General features: G+C 38.8%; 1 protein-coding gene across 7 annotated transcripts in view; it reads right to left on the bottom strand.

Annotated features, from left to right (window-relative positions):
- ATP11C (ATPase phospholipid transporting 11C) overlaps positions 1 to 18,603 on the bottom strand; it is a 177,368-nt gene that overhangs the window by 14,899 nt on the left and 143,866 nt on the right. For all 7 annotated transcript variants that reach the window (XM_044763022.2, XM_044763024.2, XM_044763023.2 and 4 more), the window contains 4 exons: positions 15,643 to 15,702; positions 9,180 to 9,307; positions 4,620 to 4,755; positions 2,464 to 2,529 (listed from right to left, as the gene is read on the bottom strand). In XM_044763022.2, the coding sequence (XP_044618957.1) occupies positions 2,464 to 2,529; positions 4,620 to 4,755; positions 9,180 to 9,307; positions 15,643 to 15,702 (390 nt within the window). The remainder of the gene's footprint in view (positions 1 to 2,463; positions 2,530 to 4,619; positions 4,756 to 9,179; positions 9,308 to 15,642; positions 15,703 to 18,603) is intronic.

Consider the following 18,603-nt stretch of genomic DNA (forward strand, 5'->3'; position numbering starts at 1 on the left):
ATGGGAGGATCTAGCTTGGACCAGGCAACCAGAAGAGAATGGAACTAAAAGAAGAATAGAAGCCAGATTTTTCAAAGAGCTAAGCTCTGCCCCAAGGCCTCTAGACTCTAGAGTACAGGTGTAGAGGTATAGTTAAGCAAGTAGCTAGTAGGTATGGGGCTGCAAATGCCTCACCACTGAAGGAAGGGCAAGGAATGAGGTAATGGTAATATCCAGGAGGCTGGAGCCCCTAGTCGTCAGGTAATGGTGGCCAGGGAGCTGATGGCAAAAGGAGGCCTAGCTGGTGAAGTCAGGTACACTCAAAAGGAGTAGGAGAGGGAAGGGGTAGCTAAGAAGAGGAGACAAATTATGCAAAGGAGTCATGAGAGCTCAAACACAACAGAGAGGGGTTACTAAACACAATGGCAACCACCTTTACACACCTGGCATCTTGTAGCAATGGATCACAGGTCTGCCTATGTAGTGTGCCTTTCAATTACAAAACTCATATCTATTCCATTAAATTAATAACATTTCCAGTTGCCTTAGATTTTAATCCCTTCATGTTCCTGCCAGGGCTGATCATATCTTCAGATTATTACACCTGGGATTCTCAAATGCAATCTAAAAACAAAAAGTATGGTCTGCCCTGCTTGCTTAAAATTTTGGGCCACATGGACTAACATCCAGGGCATTTAATTTTTGAAGAGGAGGTGTTGTCTCAGTTTTGTTACTTGCTGTGACACCCTGGTCCTCAGTTCTCTGTTACAGTTTCTCATTCATAAACAGGATGTTGATAACATTGTTAATGTAGCCCAGTCTTGAGTTCCCATCCTCTAGGCTGCTGGGGAAAATGCCACAATAATACCCATCCAAAGAAGATGGAGGGATGTCTTTTGGAGGGACACATGAAAGTTGCTGCATGCAGTAAGGCCAACTTTAACTATGAAGGGCACTTGGGAGCCCTGGAGTCACACAGAAGGCCAGGGGGAAAAAACAGTAGAGAGGCTTCCACTTCAAATCATGATCCTGTGAAACATAATATTAAGTAACAACTAGCATCTATTGTACTGAGCACATTCTATGTGCTGGATACCATTCTAAGTGCTTTATATGTATTCACTAATTGACTTCTCACAAAAAGTCCTGAGAGGTAGGTGCTACTTTTATCTCCATTTTATAGAAGAGGAAACAGAGGTACAGAGAAGCAAAGTGACTTGCTCAAGGACACCCAGCTAGTAAGTGGCTAAACTGAGATGAACTGGAACATTTTCTTTTGCAGTTCTAAAATATTACTGACATAGTAGATGAATAATTCAAACATATGTTAGGTTCTATTCAATATGAGAAATGAACCACGAAGAAAAATTTGGAGGGAAAATGATTAGAGGTCCTTTGTCAAATACACTTCTGAATTCTAGTTCTGATCACTGGACATACTGGAACTTATATAAAGGTATTCATTCTTGAACCCCATGTGAGGTGTTTATTACTGGAAAGATCAAAAGAATTTGATTGTGCTTTCAACTATGAGAGAGTTCCAACTCATGAGCCTCAAGGGTAGTCTTTAGTAAGGCTTCAGAGCACTACTACATGGTTGCATGTTAATGCTAATGATCTTGCCAAAACTACCCTTCTTGGATGTTACCTGCTATATATTCTCATGCATTTCATCACTAATATGGGTAAATTTCAATGACTATATTATATAAAATTTCATCACTACCAAGCTCTTTTGCACACACACCTTGCTCATGGACACCTAATTTAACTGTCTTAAGTACCCAAATTCCTTTAAGGCCTGGTATTCTTTTTTTTTTTTTTTGAGGAAGATTAGCCCTGAGCTAAAATCTACTGCCAATCCTTCTCTTTTTGCTGAGGAAGACTGGCCCTGAGCTAACATCCGTGCCCATCTTCCTCTACTTTCTATGTGGGACGCCTACCATAGCATGGCGTGCCAAGTGGTGCCATGTCTGCACCCGGGATCCGAACCAGTGAACCCTGGGCCGCCAAAGCGCAACATGCGCACTTAACCGCTGCGCCACCGGGCCGGCCCCGAGGCCTGGTATTCTTAAACAGATATATAACTTTAAAAAATATTCAAGTACTTAACATGGAAACACATACACACTCACAACTTGTTTATATAGCACTTATCATAATGACTTGAAAATAGCAGGAAAGAAGGAACAGATTTCCAACATAAGTACGGTGTATGAATTTTTAAAAGAAAACAAAATAAAAAAGATAGACAATATACTGGAAAAAATGGATCACAAACAGTATACAAATGTCCAAATTTCTAATATCATACACATTTTAGTAAGCATTCAGACTTGTAAAATAATGTGTAATAGAAATAAACATTAGAAGACAAAAGTGTAATAGAAATAAACATTAGAAGACAAAAAAGACATATCAGTATAAGACCAGAAAGTATTACAAAAGTGGTGTTAAATATAGTTGAATAAATAAAAATCTAACCTTCAGAGTTACAGTGAATACTAAGACTGTAAAAACAATGGTTCCAAAAGTCCAGTTTCCGTATACCTGAAAAACATTTAACAATTACATGCACCACGAATACACAAGCCTCCTTAAAAAAATAAAAAACCAAGTTTAATCTTGTATGTTAACTACCAAAGATTTTTGTATGAATTGTTTGGAAATATCTGGTTAAAAGATCAGGCCAACATGATGGATTTTACTGTGACCCTAAATTTTCTTAGACAGGTATACCACATTTGTGGTTGGTAGGGTTTATTTCCATTATTCCATGCAGCATCAAACAGGGAATACACTGGTGTGATATAGGCAGAAAAAAACCCTATTCCATTAACAGTAGTGTTCACCAAAATAAGTCATTTGGATGACTCATGTTTCTAAAGAGCTTGATATGGGCTTTTCCTGTAACATAGAACTAAAGCTCTCAAATAAGGACTAATTTGCAGACAAATGGATTCTCATTTTTAAAATAGAGTCTAATTTTTTGGCTGTAAATATTAGAGCTGCCAGTATGTGCACATCAAAAAAAAAGCAGATACCACGTACAAATCCAAATGACGGCAATGAATGGCACATATGCTTACCAAATGCTGTCAAGATCTGAATGCATAACATTAAAACAGAAAATGAAATGTAAAAGGTTTTTAAAAAATAAAAACAAAAAATTAAGGTTAATAGAAGCAAAAAAGGATTTGATCAAATCATACATGGGTGCTATGTTCAATTGCTGATAGCAGTTCTTACCCTTATTGTAATTTTAGCAAACACTTCAAAGGATGGTGACACATACAGTAAAATCTAATTAATTTGTACTTCATGAACTCAAAATAGGTTATGAATTAGACACAGGTTGGGTTGAAGCTCACCATGCACTACCTGAAGAGTTTGCTGAGCAAATGAACCATGTCGACACAACTGCAGGAGAGTACCAGCCTACTCTGCAGCAAACTCTTTTTAAGCAATAGTCAGCTCTATACAATTTATGTACCAAATAAAAATAAAATAAAAAGCGAAAGTCACAGAGTCAGTCATAAAGCTCAAGGGACCTGAGAAATCATAAAATCTAATCCCTTCTTCTTACTGACGGGCAAAGTTGACTTGGAAAGCTGAAGTGACTGGCCCGAGGACATGCAGAGATTTAGCAGGGTACTCTCCTTGGCAAGTGCTACATGTGCCTACTCTAAGTACTAGATCTGTATTTCCTTAACCGTTCCTCGGTGATTACTAATTTTAATGAATTCATACTAAATTGATGATTTGTTAGTCCAAATTAGAGGTTGACTCTAGTACTTAATTTCAAAGTATAATTCAAATTCACTGAGCCTATCACTTCTGTAACAGATGTTGATTGTCTAGGTTCTAGACACAGTCATTGTACTCAGTAAATTCTTTTTGAACCTTAGCTTTGCTTTACATGATGGTTATAAACAATCAATGACTATAAAAGAGGAAGCCCAGAAATAACAAACAGTGAAAGCAGCATGCAAGGTGGTGGGTTCGATTTTCCACTGTGGGGCTGTGGGAAGACCTCACCCTATCAGCAACTCTCTCCTAGTGCACAGCCAGGACAAAATCATCCCAATACAGGTGCTGACCTGTGTAGTTGCATGCTAGGAAGGTACTGGCAGGCTCACCATGGCCTGGCTGGAAAACACTACACTCCCACGTGGAAGAGGAGGAGGAAAAAGAAGGGAATTCCCTCTCTTTAACTACTAGGCAAATACTGCAAAGATATGGCAGCTACCCCCTTCAATTTTAAGCATGAATGCCCACTATGAACGAGAACTGAGCAGGGTCAGACTTTGCTTTTAAAACAGGAAAAGCCTTGCTCACGTCGAAGTATAAGGGTCCAAAGTCTGAAGTCCCAAGAACTCTGTTCATGTAGTAAAAATTACAGCTAAGTTAAGCTTTCAGAAGGTTTCCACAGAAGCTCTCTAGTTAGCCATGCACAGTAAGTGATTCCTTACTTCAACATCTCTATAGTTCTAAAGAAGTTATGAGAACTAAATACTGTGCCTTAAGAAAAACATTTTGCAAAATGATTACAGCTAGAGCATGTGTATGAAAGATCCAGTGCTTATGGGAAAAGATAAGCCATGCTTCTAATACCAAGAGACATAATGACATTCTTTTACCTTTGCATTTTCTTCTAGGGATGATGTCTGAAAAATAAAATAAGTCCCAAAGAAGAACACGGTCCCTTCAAATGCAGCCAGAAACGTCCAATATAAGAAGGGGCCCAACTGTAGCATGGCATTGCCAGAAATTTTCCTATTGAGAAATGGAAATAAGCACAGGTTAATGAATCTCCGTAGGCTGTTTATTTAAAGATACAGTGAAATGCCAAAGGTGCACAAGGGGTTTGACCCTGTTATGATGAAGGGAGCTACCCCTGAGGGGCTGGAAGGAAACGGCCAGAGGAGTCACAGCTTTATCTTCGTGTAATCACTTCCTAACTGAGGTACTGGAGAAAACTGTCCCAGCACTTCTAAGTTAAAATTCTGGCCACTGACAACAATAACATCATCAATAATAATTAGCTCCCATTTATTGAGTACTTATTATATGCCAGAAAACTGGGTTAAGAATTTTATATATATCGTCCATTTTTATCCACATAAAAACCACGAGATAGGTATTCTTATCACTTTCATTTACAAATAATAAGGAGCCTCAAAAAGGTGTATAATGGTTCCCAAACTTTGATGCACACTGGAATCACCTGGGGATCTTCAAAAACACTGATGCCTGGCTCCCACCCTCATTCCGATTTAACTGGCATGAGGTATAATCTGGACATCAGGATATTTTTTTTTAAAGATTGGCACCTGAGCTAATAACTGTTGCCAATCTTATTTATTTATTTATTCTATTTCTTCTGCTTTTTCTCCCCCAACCCCCCCAGTACATAGCTGTATATTTTAGTTGTGGGTCCTTCTAGTTGTGGCATGTGGGACGCTTGCCTCAGCGTGGCCTGAGGAGCAGTCCCATGTCTGCGCCCAGGATCCGAACCAGCGAAACCCTGGGCCACCGAAGAGGAGCACATGAACTTAACCACTTGGCCGCGGGGCCAGCCCTGGACATCAGGATATTTTTAAAGCTCTCCAAGTGAGTCTAACGTGCAGCACAGTTTGGGAACCACAAGTCTAGCAGCGTGCCAGAGTTCACTTAGTAAAGGACAGAGGTAGTATAAAATCCTAGATTGACTTGACTTCAAATCATATGCTCTCAACCAAGGTATCATAGCTTTCCAACTACAATTGTTAAAATATTTCTTTTAATCAAGATTTCTTCCTGGAAATTTAAGCTTTTCTAGGTCTTGAGGTGCCCTTTATATTTTTCAATTGAGTCAAATAACATGTTTGAAGCTGTACAGTCAGGCTTTGATAAATGGCAGGTGGACAGATCGAAAGTTTAAAATCTGTCAAAAATAGCACAATCTTCTTGGTACAAGTCAGAATGTTGAATAAGGCTCCACTTCTAATGGAGAAGAGCTGCAGAAGGAAGATGGGTTCATGCATGGAATTCTTTTGGCTTCTATTTCAAATTGCTCTTAACATTTACCAAAAGGTATCTAATCACTCAAATAGCACACTTGTTGCCAATACTACTAAGAATGTCACCAGGCTGTATTGACTAAGAAACACTTAGTAGCGTAAATGCAACTGATTCTTGTTCAGTTGGCATTGAGTACTGTGGGGTTTCCTTAAAAGATGGCAATTACCCAATTTTTACCTACTAGGATTTCTGGGCGCATGCAGGAATCTGAAATTCAGGGGATGCATAAAGCAATGTGCTGCTGTTTGCCCTAGAAAAATTGCAGGAAGGAGGTAACTGCTTCCCAGAAACAAGCTCTCCTCATAGCCAATAAAGTCACCTTCCCAAGGCAACTGGGAGCCATAGGTAAGGCACCTCCCTAAAGATCCTTGTAGGAAGTGCCCAGTAACAGCCAGCCAATGAGGCATTTGAGAGTCACTGACTTTGGCTGAGGCAGGAAGTAGTTCCTGTCTTTCCAGACCATCTGTGGGAGTTACATTACACGCTGGAAAACATGGCATGTTGCGTCATAGGTGAAGCTTTCTAGCGGCACTCAGATAAATGAGGAAGCTGTTGGAAATTCAGAATATGATGGCCAACATGAAGGAGGACATGAGAGTGAATGAAGATCCACAGAGCAGTTGACCAACACCACAGGCCTGAGCACTTCCATGTGATGGGAGACAGTAAGTGTACTGGGACCTTTCTTTTGCCTTTTAAAGCTGTAGAAGAAACAAACTATACCTCTTCCCTCTATAGAAGAACTACAGTTAACTTTTCAAATTTCTCTTAAAAAATAGGAAAATATCCAATTATGTCTTGTTTCTCATCAGAACATTTGGGAAATGCCTGAGTCACTAAGTCCCTGAAGGGGAAATCTATAATATGCTACACAATTACCTCAGTAATATTAACTGGTACAACTGCAGAGAGCGCCACATAGGAACGCTCAGAGTAACAGAGCAATCTACAATACAGTGACAGGCTGAGAGCAGCGTCTCGTCACAGCAGGCAAGAAGGAAAGCTGCATTGTGGGCTGGGCAATAGGTATGCCACAGCTTTCATGTCTGCATCAGATGTGCCAAGTATACCCTCTAGGCAAAATTGTTAAATAATTCATGACCTACACCTGCAGTGCACTAACTTCATGGAAACCCTTACAATAATTTGTACTCAACAGCTTTCTTCAGGTTTTCAACATTCTTAATGTATGAAAATGCATAGTATAGCCCTGACGCTATGTGGAGGAGGGTGTCAGAATACTAAGATTAATTGCTACCATCTATTGAGAACTTACTATGTGCCAGACACTGTTTTAAGTTCTTTTACATGTAGTCACTCATTTAATCCTCAACACTGTGATTAGGTGCTATTTTACCCACATTCTACCAAAGATGAAATTGAGGCACATCTCAGTCAAGTAACCGGCACAAGATCACACGGTTAGTAAGTGGCAGAGCCAGGACTGGAGCGCAAGTGATTAGCTTGAGCTCTTGGTGGGACTGAATGGGCGATTCTGCTCACTGCTGCCCAAACCCCACTTCAACCAGAGCAGCTGCACTACTGGGCTTCACTTTAGCTGTTGTCTGAAGATAGAAGACTGCTGCTCAGTGTCTGAAAACCATCAGCCTGCTGGAAAGGGCACAGGCCGGTCATCAGGAGGACTGAATTCTGATCTTGGTTTGGCCTCTAGTTGTACCCTGTGTCGTTAGCCAAGTCATTTCTGGGTCCTGGTTTCTCATTTTCAAAAAGAGAGTGTGAGAGCTGATGCTCTGTAAGATTTTCACCAAGGTTTCTATGATTCCCTTTCGAGATCTAACTATCCTTTTGCATACAGGGCAAAGCAGAACATGTTAAATAATGCCATGAGGATGCAATCAGCAAACTCTATATTGGGGGAAACTGAACAAGATAAATGATCCAGTTTCATCAGCAAATAAATTGCCAGGTTAACCTACAGATTAAAAGAGACTCAAGAAGCATATTAACCGAATGTAATATATGGGCCTTATATCCTGATTCAAAGAAGCATAATAGAAAAAGAAATGAGTCAATTGAAGAAATTTGAACATTGACTGGATATTTGATATTATGAAGTTGTTAAATTTTTAGAGATGAAAAGGTATTGTTATTTTCTTTAAGTCCTTATCTTTAAGAGACACATACTGAAATAACTACTTTATATAATGTTTGATATCTGCTTCAAAGTAAGTCCATGATAGAGGAGACAGGGTTACTGATGAAACAGGATGGGCCCTGAATTGACAATTGTTGAAGCTGAGTGGTGAGGACAGGGAAGTTCACTACATTAATAGTATTTTCACTACTTCTGTGCATGTTTAAAATTTCCCATAATAAATACCTTTAAAATGATGACAAATTTTATAAATCTGGTTAAGCTTAACAATTACTAAATGTAAGTTTTGTGAGTCGTATTGGTTAAAAAAAAATCCCTTAAATTTGTGCATCTTCACTTCATACAAATAAACCACCAAGTCTCTCTATTGCACTTGCCATCCACTGTTTGGCAATGCTTATAATCTGCTGTAAATTAACATCTTTATCCTTAGCTGTAGGCTTAACTTATAAAATTCCAATTAAATCACAGGTTAAGCAAGTGAGGCCAGTGCCAAGTTCCCCATCCATAGAGAAAAACATCCATTTCCAATTGACACAAAATGAATGTAACGGCTTGATGAATTAATTATTTTCTTTAACAATACAGTTTTAGAATGGGGCTAACAAAGAGGGGGAGGCTATGCTTTAGGGGCAGTTTACAAAAGAAAGCCTAACACACTATCATCAGTTCAATCCATTACAGGTGAGAATTAATATTCAAAACTACCAAAGATGTTTGTGTGTGGCTTTCTTTTTTGGTAGTTATAGTAGCGTGTCTTCCTCTAAGACTCCAGAACTCTATGACAATGGAGGTTCAAGTTTTAGGAATTAGTGATTTTGAATTAAATGGTTCACAGACATTGAAGTACAGGACCGACACCTAGGAAATATGTCATTTTCCTGTTGAATGGTCTGGTTTAAGTAGCTAAAAAATCAGAATAGAACCACGGAATCAAACCAGGTGGGTGGTTCATTGTCCTTCCCAACTGCAGACGAAATGAAATCCACAACGTTGAAAATCTGAGAGGGTTTTAACTTACATATACAATCGGGGATCTGAGGTCAGAGCATCAATGTTGATGTGCTGTTCCAGTAGACTGTAGGCCAGGATGGGCAAGGATGTGAAGCAGATATTGTACATTGTAAGGTAAGCGGCATCATACAGTGGCTGAAATGACAATGGAAGAGAAAGAAATGTACTCTAACAATCATCTGCAAGAGGACATTTATGTGTTTGGAAAATTCACAAGCTGAAACCAGACAGTTTCCTTTCATGCTTTTTGTTATAGCAAAGGAAGTTTTGTAAATAAGGCCACTCTAACTGGTGACTATAGAAAAGAAACTAACATATTGTAATGCATCATATTAACATACCCTCCCTGTTATCAGGATCTTATTCAGAATGTTTACATGCTATTAACTATATTTCTAACAGATATTAACTAATACCTTTTCAAAAGATTTCTCAGTGAACAAAGATCAATTAAGTATAAGCCAGGAACCCCTTAGCAAAATTAAACATAGGCAGTGGCCAGCCTGTGTCACAGTTTGTTTGGTTAATATTTTACATGATTTTGAGTATCGCTATCACCTTCTCCAGGTTATATTCATGATTTTGAATGTAGCCATTTACTAAGGATTACATAAATGTATTTACAAAAACAAAGCTAAATATATGTACATAGGCATGACTTCCAACTCTTTCTGGTCCTGAATTCCTCAGGCTCCAGATCAAAATGTCCAACTTTCTGCTGGTTTTCCCATAGGCAGCTGCAACTCAAAATGTCTAAAACCAAACTTATATTCCCCCTTTTCTTCTTTTTTTTTTTGGAGGAAGATTAGCCCCTGAGCTAACATCTGCTGTCAATCCTCCTTTTTTTGCTGAGGAAGACTGGCCCTGAGCTAACATTCATGCCCATCTTCTTCCACTTTATATGTGGCACGCCTACCACAGCATGGCTTGCCAAGCGGTGCCATATCTGCACCCAGGGTCCAAACCGGCAAACCTTGGGCAGCCGAAGTGAAACGTGCAAACTTAACTGCTGTGCCACTGGGCCGGCCCCCTCATATTCCCCTTAAAACTGCTTTCTCCTATGTTCCCTATCTCAGTGAGTGGCCCTACAATGTTTGCAACACTAGTGTCTACCTTGGTGCCTGGTACCACTTAGGTGCCCAAGAAATATTTTGAAATGAGTGCTTCTCCTTCTACCTCACTAGCTGTTCCTTCTCAGTCTGTTGTCCCCAAGCCCTCCGTTGGAGTGTTTTAGCACTCAGTGTTTGGAACTTACTTATGTCCAGAACTGAACTGATCTGCCCTCACCTCAAACCTGCTAAGTCTTCTCCATCTCAGGAAAGGGCAACAAAATCTTTCTGATCATTCAGAACCAAAATCTTGGATTCATCCTTGACTTTTTTCTTTTCTACGCCCCACATCCAATCGATTAAGAAGTGTTTACTGGTTGTATCTTCAAATATATTCAGAACCAGATCACTTCTTAGCACCTCCACTGTTACCACCCTGCAATGGTCTCCCTGCTCATGCCCTTGACCTACAGTCTAACTTCAACACAATGACCTGAGCAGTTTTATTAGAAAATAAGTCAAATCAAGTCATTGTTTTGTTCAAACTCTCCAGTGGATTCTTTCATTAAAAAAAAAACTTCCTGCAATGGGTTGGCTATAAAGCCTCACTCAGTCTGGCTTCTACCTTTCTGACCTCATCTCTAATCTCTCCTGTTCCTTGCTCATTCCACTCCAGCAGCAATGGCTTCCTCGCTGTACCTCCCACATGTCAGGCACACGCCTGACTTGAGACACCTCCTTTGAACTGGCTGTTGCCCTTGCCTGGAATATTTTTACTTTAGATAGCTTCATGGCTTACTCCCTCACTTCCTTCGAATCTTAGCTCAAATGTCACCTTCTCACTTAGACCAATCTTGATTTAACTTGCCACTCCTTCTCTCATGGACACATTTTCCCCCTTTATCCTGTTTCTTTTTTTCCTATGGTACTAATCACCTTCTTAACTTACATTATAAATTTATTATGTTTACCGTTTCTCTTTTCACACTAGATTTTAAGCTTTTTGGGGCAGGGGTTTTTATTTTATTGACAGCTGTAGCTTGAGAAAGAGCAAAGCAGCCACTGACATCCAGGAGCAGGCCTGGAACTCACAGCTAGGCACTGGTCTTCTCCTGTTGAACTTGAACAATTTCACACAGAACAGCAACATCAAATAAGGCCACTCTGTCACCATGATGGATCAAGACAAAAGGACGACTACTCCATAGTCACGATTGAACACAGACAGAACATGAATATTGTTTAAATCACAAACATGATGAACATCCCCATTCTGGCCATATACGGTTGATTGTTGCTTCTTGACCAATGACAAGCCTTTTTCTAGTCTCCACTCCTCCTGGATAAGATTTACTGAAATGTCCAGTCAAAAATTACCCCTACTTACTGACAATGTTTAATCTAGAGCAAGGCCTCACTCCTTAAACCCTTCCCCAAATCACCTAACTCATGCCCAAATCATATTATAATTAAGACTCTCTACTACTCTTCTTCACGGTGTACACTCTTCCTTGCTGCATTGAGCAATAAACCTAATTTGATCAACTATATGTGTGTTCCTAGTGGTCTTCGGCTAGAGGGCTTTGACAATCTTGAGTTCCTGGAACAGAACTTGGCATACAGAAAGCATTCAATAAATATTAGATGTATGAATGAGTAGAGATCGGAAGCAATACCACATTTGTAAAGAACTGATCTGATATTGTAGATATTCCTTTATTTAAAAAAAATTAAGGAATTCTACAAACCTTGTTTTGATGGGAACACTGAGTTCAGTATTTTTCTACACAGGGTTAGAAGTTGTCGTACAACCATTATCTGTAGCCTGAATAAATAATGTTCCATATTCATATGTATTTTTCACATATATAAGTGTTCTTTAATAAACAAAGTGCATTTATTTATGTATTTATTTTTTAAGGAATATTAACCCTGAATTAACATCTGCTACCAAGTCTCCTCTTTTTTGCTGAGGAAGACTGGCCCTGAGCTAACATCCATGCCCATCTTCCTCTACTTTATATGTGGGATGCCTGCCACAGCATGGCTTGACAAGCCGTGTGTAGGTCCACACCTGGGATCCAAACCAGTGAACCCCGGGCTGCTGAAGTGGAATGTGTGAACTTAACCACTGTGCCACTGGGATGGCCCCCAAAAATGCACTTAAATATGACAAAAATTAACACAATTATGGATTTTTAAATCAATAACCATTAAAGATGCAACTACTATCATAATGGGAGTTGACTCAAAAAAGTTAAGAACAACTTGAACAGAGCATTGGTTCATTCATTAGTTGACTTCAAAACCATTTACTGAGTGCTTACTAAGTGACAAGTCCTGGGGACAGAAAAGATTCATGTCCTGCCTGCCAAGGACCTCAAATTCTAGAGGGGGAGGCAGACTGGTGAGTATACAAGGAGGTAGGAGAACCCAGAGGAAGGGATCACAACTCTGGCCTGCAGTAGAGACAACGCATGCAACATTCTCAATGAAGTTAAAAACACGGCTCTACATAGAACATGGAGGTACCTCCCACATACAAAGATTTAAGCTCAGCAAAACTACTCTACTAAATTAAAAAGTAGCCCCAAAAGGTGTTACATTCCTTTTAACTCTCAACGGAGAGGACTAATTTGTTGGCATACAACACTACATTTTCATTGGAAATTACCCATTTTCACTAACAAGAAAATTCAGAAAAAAAACCCCCAACAACTCAGATTGACTGGTGTGTAATTTAGTCTTGAATTTCATTCAAACAAAAGAAGCATAAATCTACTTTTGTTCCACTATGGTACTTTGAGGTTACATGAGAGATAATTGTAATTCTTAGATTGGATAATTAGAGGAGACAGAATGTCCTCAAAACAAACAGGTTTAGTTGATAATACTGTTTCTTATTAAACCTGTTACAAATGTTTTCTTTTCACATAGACAAAAGACCAGTACTATCCCAGCATTGCTAAAGAAAGAGTTGCTTTTTGCTTAAAGAATCTGAATCCTAGTCCCATTTCAACATTCTCCATAGCTCACTCCCCAAGTTCCAGGGTTGCAGAGAACACCTGATGTGCACCAGAGTTGAAAAAGGCTAACTACTTTTATATACTCCAAAGATTTTTGCAACAAAGGTTGCTACGTTCAGCACCAGCACAAGGCCAAGGTCAAAAATAAAGATATCACGGGGCTGGCCCCGTGGCCGAGTGGTTAAGTTTGCGTGCTCCGTTGCAGGCAGCCCAGTGTTTCGTTGGTTCGAATCCTGGGCGCAGACACGGCACTGCTCATCAAACCACGCTGAGGCAGCATCCCACATGCCACAACTAGAAGGACCCACAACGAAGAATATACAACTATGTATCAGGGGGCTTTGGGGAGAAAAAGGAAAAAAAATCTTTAAAACAAATAAAAAATAAAGATATCACACACTATGTCACCACCTCAGAGACTTTCCTTTCACCTGATAACACTTTTCCTCTAAGATGTCTGATAGCTCCTTCCCTCATCTTCTTCAGACCTCTGCCCAAATGTCACCTCATCACAGAGAAGTTTCCAGATGATCTTCTCTAAAGCAGCAGCCCTCTTCTACAGTCACACTCTATCCATTTATTATGCTGTATTTTTTTTTCCTTCAGAGCATTTATCAGTACCCAACATAATGTATTTGTCTGATTGTTGGCTGTCTCTCCCCCATCACAATACTGCAAGCTTCTTGGGGGTAAGAGTTTTGTTTTGATCACTGTTGTAGCTCTAGCACTTACCCCAGCACATAGTAGGCATTCAACAAATATTTGTTAAATGAATGAACCTACCAGGTGAGCAACTGAGGAAGCCAAACATCAACTCCTATGGAAACCTAATCAGTTAACCAGGGTCTGAATCCCAGCTGGATTTATAGAAGTCCTTTCTTTCTTCATACGACTTGAGCTTGGTAAAGATGTTTTAAAAGGATAACAGAGCAACAGATTCCTTTCAAAATAAAAACAATGTTTTAACCAGATTAAGATTAAGCCAACTTCCCTTCAGCACTTTGCTACAAAACTTGAAGTTGTCTTTTTAATAGGTGCATTCATCCAAGGAAGTGAGGAATGAGAAATATTTTGATCAATAGTAATCTGAATACTCAAGAAAAGCAGTTTCATCAGAATTTATAAAACTCTCTGTAACTAATTCTGTTAGTTTTGAATGCAAGAAGGCTGATGGGACTTCCTACAGCTGGCAGATGATTAAATCATAAAGCAATCTGCTTAACTGGCACCATGGGGCTGATGACATGTCACTGATGTAAGAGACAACAGACCAAATGGAAGAGGTAAGTTCAAGAGAAAAAGAGTAGTCACATCCTATTGAGAAGAATACAGTCTCTTAAAAATACTGCCAAGCAATTAGAAAAAAATAACTTCCTACCATGAGGAATGAAGCATGTCCTGAAGTTGAGAAATTCAGTCTTTAATACCTGTGGTGATGTTACCAGTGGCTCAGCTTGGCAAAATTACTGAACTGTTCATACATTAACTACGATATTCCTTAGTCATTCAACGTTAGAGCTCCTGTCTTTAGCCATATTTCCATTAGAAGCAATGCAAAATCCATTTCAGTTGTTGAAACAAACCTACAAGCATGCCTACCCATCCTCCCACTCAGGTACCAAGGTGACATACGGCACATTCTTTACGTAACAAATGTTCAGAAAAAAATACAGGGCAAAAATTGTAGAGTTGCTCAAGTAATCCAAGGCTTTATATAGCAATCACTGCTTCTTGGCCATCTTAAAGATCAATGTTTTTCTAGAAAAACAACCTGAGAAACTGCAAAGCTGTGAGATTTCATTTGATGAAATATTAAACTATAACATTTTAGGATTATTTGAAAACATTGCATACATTGATAACAAGATAAAATTAAGAATACTCTTTTTTCTTTTGAGGAACATTAGCCCTGAGCTAACATCCACCGCCAATCCTCCTCTTTTTGCTGAGGAAGACTGACCCTGAGCTAACATGTGTGCCCATCTTCCTCTATTTTATACGTGGGATGCCTGCCACAGCATGGCTTGATAAATGGTATGTAGGTTCATGCCCGGGATCCAAACCAGCGAACTCCAGGCTGCCAAAGTGGAGTGTGTGAACTTAACCATTATGCCACTGGGCCAGCCGCAAAAATACTTTTTTTAAGGTTATCTTAACTCCAACAGGATGTACCAAATAACTTTCAAAAAGTAAGCAATAGTATAATATTACTAAAGCAAAGATGTAAACATTTGCTATTATCAAAAACCACGACAAGAAGATCAACTGTTGAACCAAAAAAAAAAACCCCTTTATTTTGACATACCTCTCTAATCTCTACAATCCAATACATAAAAAGGTAATTTATTAATAGCAAATGTAAGCTACATTATAACAAATAACTAGGGAAACAAACCTGTTGTGAGAATCCACAGAAAAACTGGTATAAAAACTGTGGCAAAATGAAACAAAGGTTCTGGAAAAAAAGAGAAAAGAGTTAGTGTTTTCACTTGATCAACTTTCTAAATTAAAATAGGAAACTGTAGTCCAAATAGTCTACAGTCAGTTCTAAGTCCTCCTAACACCATAATGCAATAAATTTCTATTCCGGAGCTGTAAGGAAACAACTCAAAAACCAAACGATTAATTCATATTAATACAAACTTTTGCCCTACCAAGGCAGTAGAGGATCTCACTTACTCTATGAGAACCTCTTGCTATTCTTCTTCTAGGGACAAAATGAGCTCATACAATCCAAACATCTAATGATACTGCACTTCAAATGCCAATTAGATTTGTAAAATCATCACAGACTGACATAAGCAATAAGTGTATTTTTAAAGTCAATTAATACCAATAAAAAATCAAGAAATTATTACATATATATGTATATATATATTATTACATATATACTTATAGGGTGTGTATTGACACTAACAGTATCAACTTGTGCTTTACTGCCTCCTTAAATAATCAACATATTATTAGTGACCACCTACTATATGTAAAGATGGCACTGTGGGTCATACAAAAGTCAAACCAAAACAAAACTTCTTACTCCTAAGAGACTCATCATTTAACTGGGAGAACACTAAAAACAAACATTAAAAAAAATACATTCTGAGAATTCATCAGGAAATAAAAGCCACCAGGTATGACTATAACTACTGAAATTAATGTCTTCAGGCAAAACTAAACTAATATTTTCAAATGAGTGCTATCCTTCAATGTAGGCTGTGACCTTATTTGAGTGCTGCTGTCACTTATTCATGATATCTCTCAACTTCTCTTTGGGTAGCACCTTCAAGAGCCCATTTTTGAGCCATGTCAAAAACCAGTCTGCTTCCTTCTGTCACCCCAGAGTGACACTTAGATAATTCTCACTTACATTATTCTCACTTAGATAATTTACCAGGCTGGGAGACATGAGGTTGTTTTAAAAAAATCCAATGCATCCTCAAAGGATGAACATCTGCTACGACTAAGGGTGTTTAGGTGAATACAGTACAGGCTCTGGAGAACATTCCTAAAGAAAAGTGCTATACATGTTTTCAATAACTCCTACTGCATCAAAGTAAGTGTCAGAACTCCCAAGGTCATTACCTGGAAGGGCAACACTCATCTGTATGTATCAGTTCTGGAAGAATGCAAAATAACTGCCAGTAGCATTTCTAGAGTCTTATTTTACATAAAGAAAAAAAGTGTTCTGAGGTTGGAAGAGGTAGTACTCGGTGGGGATTATGGAGATGTGTTGTGTGTGGGAGGGTCTGACTCTTTCACTAGAATGTAAGTTTCTGTCTTATTGCATTATGAATCCTCAGGACCTAAAATAGTGTTTGGCACATGGTTAACAGATTCAAACATATTTGTTGATTGAATGAATAAATAAGTTAGAATTTGAACTACGTATTTAAAAATGAATAGGATATAGTGATAGAAACCAACACAAGGCCCTGTGTATTTTAAACACATAAGGTAAGACAGGATCAGACTGTGGGGGGCCTTAAAAGCCAGGCTAATCCTTAGGCAACAGAGAGTGAAGTTTCCGGAGGACAAGCTGAAAAGTGTCATTTTCCAAACATTAACCTGGCTGAATTATTCCAGGAGGATTGAATGGAGAGATAAAAGGTAGGGTGACCTGTCACTGAAGCACTCCAGAGGCGGGACAATAACAATTTGAAGATTCAACGGCAAGGTAAGAGGAAGGCAGGCTTCTTAGCTCAGCCAAAGAGGGTCGAAAGTATTAAGAAATCATCTTGGGACAAAAAGCAACAATGAAAAAAGGAATACTGCTAAGTCAGTAACTAAGATAATAGTGGGCACAGAGATCCTAATGAAGACAGAAGGCATCATCTACATAAATAATCTTCCAAATTAGGAACAGGGACATGTTAGTTACAGACCACTAGTAAACGTTAGCCATTTTAATGCTTGTTTTGTTTTCCTTAACAGAGCATTCCTTCCATCTGGTGGCAGTTGCTTGAATTGCAGGCCAAAATCTTGAGGTAAGCCAAGGCTCTGTAATAGGATCAGATGGCTAGGCAGATCTGTACGGCAAATGGTCATGGGCTATCCTACTAAAGCGGGTAAAAGAGAATAACCATCCATCCCCACACAGGGCTGCTAAGTTACTGAGTCCAAGGCCCAACAGATTCTAACTATGATGCACAAAGAGTCCTGGACTGAGAGCAAATAAACCTACTGTGGAAATCTAGCTCTGTCACCTCCTAGCTGGGGAGCGAAAGGTAAGTTATGTAAGCTCTGTGAGTCCTACATTCCACCTATTTTAAGTGGATATGATACTAATGGCTTCATAGGAGATTTGTGAGGATTAAAAAAGAAAATAAAGTGCTTAAGAGTCTTACACATATTAGTGAATTTTATGTGAATTACATCTCAATAAAAAATTGAAAAAAACCCAACAGTATATAGTGTATAAAAATGATAGATACATACATTAATTTGCATAGACAAAACAATAGGTCACATAACGAAACGTTACCACTGGTTCTCTCTGTTAGTATGCTTATAGACAATTACAGATGACTTCAAAAATTTCATTTTAGAAAAGTAGTTATGTATAAGTACAGAGGGATTTGAGAAAGTCACACTGTTGCCAAATTCTCCTTTCCTTTAGAACATTAACTCACTAAGCAACATCCTCAGAGAACCTCATCGTAAGTAACTGCACCAGTGTTTCAGATACTCAAAAAATAAATCATTAAAATCAATCAGGATTAGAGAAGAACCCAAGTGGAATGCAAACAAAAATTTAACTTAAGTCTATTACAATGGCCACATTGAAATGGTGGAAAAGAAGAAAGTAAGTGTGGTAACAGTATTTTGACTATATACTCTAAGGCTAAAGACAAAAAGA

Source organism: Equus asinus, chromosome X, assembly GCF_041296235.1.
Source record: "Equus asinus isolate D_3611 breed Donkey chromosome X, EquAss-T2T_v2, whole genome shotgun sequence".
Classification (NCBI taxonomy): domain Eukaryota; kingdom Metazoa; phylum Chordata; class Mammalia; order Perissodactyla; family Equidae; genus Equus; species Equus asinus.